Raw genomic sequence first — 5,877 nt, 5'->3', positions numbered from 1 at the left:
GGCACTGTTGGTCCAGATTGTCCCACTCCTGAATGGCAATTCATCGTATATCCCTCAGAGGGTTGGTAGGTCACGTCATCCATAAATAGTCCTTTTCAATCTATCCCAGTCATGTTCAATAGGGTTCATGTCTGTAGAACATGCTGGCCACTCTAGTTGAGTGATGTCATTATCCTGAAGGAAGTCATTCACAAGATGTGCATGATGGGGGCACAAATTGTCATCCGTGAAGATGAACGCCTCGCCAATATGCTGCCAATAAGGTTGCACTATTGTTCAGAGGATAGCATTCACATATCGTACAGCCATTATGGCACCTTCCATGACCACCAGCAGTGTATATCAGCCCCACATAATGCCACCCCAAAACATCAGTGAACCTCCACTTTGCTGCACTTGCTGGACAGTGTGTCTAAGGCGTTCAGCCTGGCTGAGTTGCCTCCTAACACATTTCTGACGATTGTCTGATTGAAGGCAGCGACACTCGTCAGTGAAGAGAATGTGATGCCAATCCTGAGCAGTCCATTTGGCATCTTGTTGGGCCCATCTGTACTGCGCTGCATGGTGTTGTGGTTGCAAAGATGGATCTCGCCATGGACGTTGGGAATGAAGTTGCACATCATACAGCCTATTGCACACAGTTTGAGTCGTAACACGACATCCTGTGGATCCACGAAAAGCGTTATTCAAGATGGTGGTGTTGTTTTCAGGGTTCCTCTGAGCCATAATCTGTAGGTAGCGGTCATCCACTGCAGTAGTAGTCCTGAGTGAGGCATATCATCAACATTTCCTGTCTCTCTGTATCTCCTTCATGTCCAAACAACATCGCTTTGGTTCAGTCCGAGACGCCTGGACACTTGCCTTGTTGAGAGCCCTTCCTGGCACAAAGTAACAATGCGGACATAAAAAACTGTGGTATTGGCCATTTATGCGTGGTTGAACTGCAGACAACACGAGCCATGTACCTCTTTCCTGGTGGAATGACTGGAACTGATACGTTGTTGGGCCCTCTCCATCTAATAGGCAATGCTCATGCATGGTTGTTTAAATCTTTGGGCAGTTTAGTGACTTCTCTGAACGGTCAAAGGGGCTGTGTCCATGATATAATACCCACAGTCAACCTCTATCTTCAGGAGTTCTGGGAACCGGGGTGATGCGAAACTTTTATTGATATGTGTACTAAGAATGAAATATTAATAAAAAGAAAAAGAAGAAAGAGTATTTTATTAACAGAGCATAACGTATCAGAATGTCTTGACTTTAGGATGTAAATTCTAGTTATGCTCCTGTTAATATTAAACAGGTTTCTTTTCCAGTGTATGGACAGGTTAAATCAGTAAATTTACATAAATGTTAATAATGAAGTTCTAGATCAAAACAGCAACTGAGGGAGAGCAGTGCTACTTTTTTCTCCAAATAGTTGCTTTTGTGCAAAAACATGTAATAATCTGATTTTAATGCTTTAAAAATAGTGTAGAAGTAGTTCCTGTAACTAACAATTTTTTTTTACCTGGCAGAAGTAGGCTGCTAGGATATATTCTGCCTATTAATATATAGTATAATTTGTTTCACATTACTGAAGGCTCTCCTATGTTAGGATTTATTGAACACAATCCTTGAATGAGAAGCCTACAATACTCTAATAGATGTTACTTAACTTACCTTCCACTCCATTAACATACAGTCAGATTCTAAATTTCTGCAATTTATTGTCCCTAAGTATGAAGTAACTGAGTAAAAATGACTGGATTTCTAAGGGCCATGTTATTGCTTATCTAGCCAAACTTTATACATCAGTGTGCTGCTGCAGTTGTAGTTGACTGTTCCTCAGTGTGTAAAGCCATTTCTTGATTGCCCTTAGTTCACTTCTAATATTTCTTACCGATGTCCCAGAAACACTCACGTGACAGCAGGGTGCCCAATAACTGCCCATGTTATATTAACATGTAAGAACATGAACAGTTTGTTGAAACACATTAACACTGATAAACCCCCGAAGTTCTGTGTTCACAGCAGTTACAACCCAGACCTGATTGCTTTTAAATCTCAAAAGTCAGGAATCAACTTTGCCAATTTATATGTTGATCAAGTACAAGCAGAGCCAAAAGTGTCATTTAGCAGGCAATCATTGTGTGACACCTAACACATTCAAATCTAAAGATCTATAGACTGTCCCTGATTTATTAATCAAAATGGTTACTTTTGGTTACCAATAGCTACGTTGAATGAGCCACTGAGTTCGACCTCAGATAATACCCTAGTAAATCCCCATTAACTGTCAATAAGTAGTAGTTAAGGGCACCGCTATTTCAGTTGTTAGTGGAGTGTGATATAAAACTAAATATAACACAAGAGAGTGCAACAGATCACCTTTGTGTCAATACGATCTCTTGTCACTTAAACAAAGTAAGTCTATTAAAGGAAGTTACAATGTCTTCAGTTTCGGCTATTACTACTACTAGTAGTAGTAGTCGTAGTAGTACCAGCACCGTGTACAAGCTTCCTGAGGTGGTGTAGTCAAATCATTGACAGCTTTAGTTGGATTAAGAAGGTTTTAATAAGAGAATGCTGATATTTAGGATTACAAACAGTGTCCCTAAAACCTTTCAAAATTAAAATTACTTGTCTTTTCCCAACACAGATGGCCAACTTCATTTTGAAATGTGGTTGTCTGAAACTGTGTTCAAATATTATTGAAATCATCAGAATAACATTTTCCATGATCTCACAACATCATGGCTTATAACAAAGTACTGCAAATGTGGGCACCTCTGCTGCTCCTCTTCCTCCACAGCCTACAGTTGGTGTTAGTGTCCTTTTTCTTTCAACAGCTGCTTATTATTAGATCTGTTGTTGTATACTTAACATTGCTAGACAGCCTGGCTCAATAAAAATACCAAATTAAAATATTAAGTTCACAATGCATTGAAAAATGCTTGTGTGATTCCGTTGTAAGAAATACAAAAGAACATACAGTAAGTAATTCATTTAATTTCCAAAATATTATATGATTTTTTCGAAAGAAATGTTAAATGTGATGGTACATGGCCCTCAAAAAATGAAAAGATCTGAATATTTTCTACCTTTAAACAGTATCCATTGGCTCAAGAAAGTAAGCTTTTGCCTAACATATGAAAAAAGTGATGCAGTGGATAACAACTAAAATCTAATTCTTGCTTCAGGACCACCACTGCTATAGAGAATAGTGATATTAGAAGCCTTCTGTAATTTTCTCAAAATTTTTAGTTTGCATCTGAGTAAATGTTGTCATTTTCCCTGAATAATTTGGCAGCAGCCCAGGGTGTCTTCTATTAGAGTGTTGATTTAAATCTATATGGTGATCAGCTGAGATCTTCAAATCTGATGAAGATAGCTAAAGAAGCTGTTATAATATTAGGGATTAACGATAACATTAACTCAGATCCAAATATATATATATATATATCTGCAGATTGCTAATGGGAGGTAATTTATCATTCAGAAACCTGTCTCTTCGAAATTTATAAATAATACTACCTATCGATTGCCCTTATATTATCCCTTAGTGTCTTAAATGGAGTATCAGACATAAAAAAGATAATTACCTGCTGCTAGAATTAGTTTTGCTTGTGTGTGCAAATGTACATGTAACATGTAATTTATAATTATTCAATCATTTCAAGGTGCAGGTGACACTGGCAGGATCCGACAATGCCCAGGAAGCAGAGACTGAAGAAAATGTGATGCAGCAACCACCACAGCAGCAGCATACAACTCAACAAAAGCCACCAACAGCAAAGTCAGCCCAAGGAACTGCAAGGCACAAAAAGAAGAAATAACATTTACTCATTGGTCCATTGCCATACACACTGGCTCCAGTGTATAAATTGGCATTCATCAACAAAGGCTGAAAGTGTGTTTATAAGAACTTGTGGTGTTTCCTTCTTTTGGAGCTGTGGATGCACAGGTGCTAAATTGTTTCTGAAAATCCAGTGAAATTGCTGGGGCAGAAACAGCTGGATTAGGAGGAGAACATCATAAATAACTGAACAGCACTGCTGTGTCTGTGGAGCATCAGAAATTGCACAGATGGCACTGAACTCTTCAGTTTAAAAATCATCAAGCTATAACACAGGGTGTACCTTTATACAGTGCCTACAAGCTCACAGGTCCAAAAATTTTGATTCCATTAAGAACAAAGATTATTATATTGATAAGTTCAGATTTTTTGTAGAACATTAAGCTAAACAGTTGGAAAATGAAAAATTGGTGAAAGCAGTTACTATACAACAAATGAGCAGAAAAATAAATGCAAGAAAAATTTATATTCATTGTATTTAAGTGGAAGATAAATTCATTCTCTCTCTCTCTCTCTCTCTCTCTCTCTCTCATTCACACACACACACACACACACACACACACACACACACACACACACACGTGTTCTCCAATATCAGCTTTGATCCTGCAAAAAGGCTATTTTGTACATCTACAAAACTGTTCTAATTGCCAATAATTCTCCTTTAATGCTAAAATAAATAAATCTTAAATACATAACCATCCTTGCAGGAACAGTGTTTATAGCCCAAAACATCAAAAGATCTTATTCCTCTTACTTTGGAGAATTTTTTCTCTTTCTCAGAGACTTTTCCTCATCATGCTTGTAGCTCATGCATGTCCTTGATGCACTGTGATACTTTTACATTGTTTCTTGTGTTGACATATAACATTTATTGGCAGATTTTTTTGCAGCCCTGAGTACCTGTTTGAACCAGTTATTTCAAGTGGCCTTGATCAGAAGGTGAATTTATTCTGCACTAGTTGGTACCTTCTTTTAAGATTAATTTTTCTTTCGCACTAGATATTTTACTTCAAGACACAATATTCCCGCAAAAAAAAATTTTCAAAGTAGAAAAAGTCTATATGCTTCCTTCCAGCATGTGACCTTTCACATTTGTCTAAACTTGGCATTGTAATAGTAATCATTATTGTTCAAAATTTTCTGACTATAAAATGAAAATAATGCTGGAATAAAGATGTTTTGCACTGTGTAATTAGTTACAGATTTTAGGAGCAGCAAGTCACTGCTTACATTTAGTGTTTTGCATTTGGCTTTTGACTGAGACAGTTCTTTCCCAGAAGCTAAATGATAAATATGGCTACTCTATCACACAATCATCTTTTGAGAGGAAAAAAATGTGTTCAAGAGGGAAATTAACCATTCATACTGCTCACTGTGTTCTACCAATTGCTTGTAGTGTAATGGTCTGAGACCAGATTTCTTATAATTGTGTTGGTTATATCAGAGATATTCCAATATTTTAAGGATAAAATTAATATTTACAGTACAAACTAAAATATACTTCCAATATCTGTATTTATGTCCAGCAGGAAGTGCAAGTGTACAATTACATACATGCTTTGCTTGAACTTTTATGTTGTGACATTAGAAGAAGTTAATGACTGCTCGTAATGAAAAAATAAAGAATGACTCCACAGACATACCAGCAGCAGACTCAATGAACTGAAAAAAAAAACACAAAACACCAAAAGACAACAGGGATTTTATCTGTATGTACTGAATTAAGAATATCTTATTTGTTATACTGCACTAAGTGATATTATGCTATGAATTTGCACAGTCTTCCCTCCTAAAATAGGAATTATCTCTTGCCTAAATGTAGCTGAATTCATTAAAGGGTTTTCTCTATGTTTCTGTACTAATAATTCCATGTCAACCATGTTTCCATTCAGTGAATTTAAAATATGTATGCCTAACACAAGTGTTTCTGGAGTTTTACAATGAATATATTTGTTGTTATTGATTGTGAACTGTGGTACAATGATGCTGAACATGAAGCATATTATAGCATTTCTAATATTTCTTGTAACATGACT

General features: G+C 36.7%; 1 protein-coding gene across 1 annotated transcript; it reads left to right on the top strand.

The window, feature by feature from the left end:
* Positions 1-3,658: 3,658 nt before the first annotated feature.
* Positions 3,659-5,877, top strand: LOC124795362 (the record flags this gene model as incomplete). The annotated part of the gene is given in 1 exon segment (XM_047259364.1): positions 3,659-5,877. A coding segment is annotated over 1 exon segment (160 nt), but the record flags the coding sequence as incomplete, so codon positions are not given.

Source organism: Schistocerca piceifrons, chromosome 4 (genome assembly GCF_021461385.2).
Source record: "Schistocerca piceifrons isolate TAMUIC-IGC-003096 chromosome 4, iqSchPice1.1, whole genome shotgun sequence".
Lineage (NCBI taxonomy): Eukaryota > Metazoa > Arthropoda > Insecta > Orthoptera > Acrididae > Schistocerca > Schistocerca piceifrons.
This window is presented reverse-complemented; position numbering and strand designations above follow the sequence as displayed.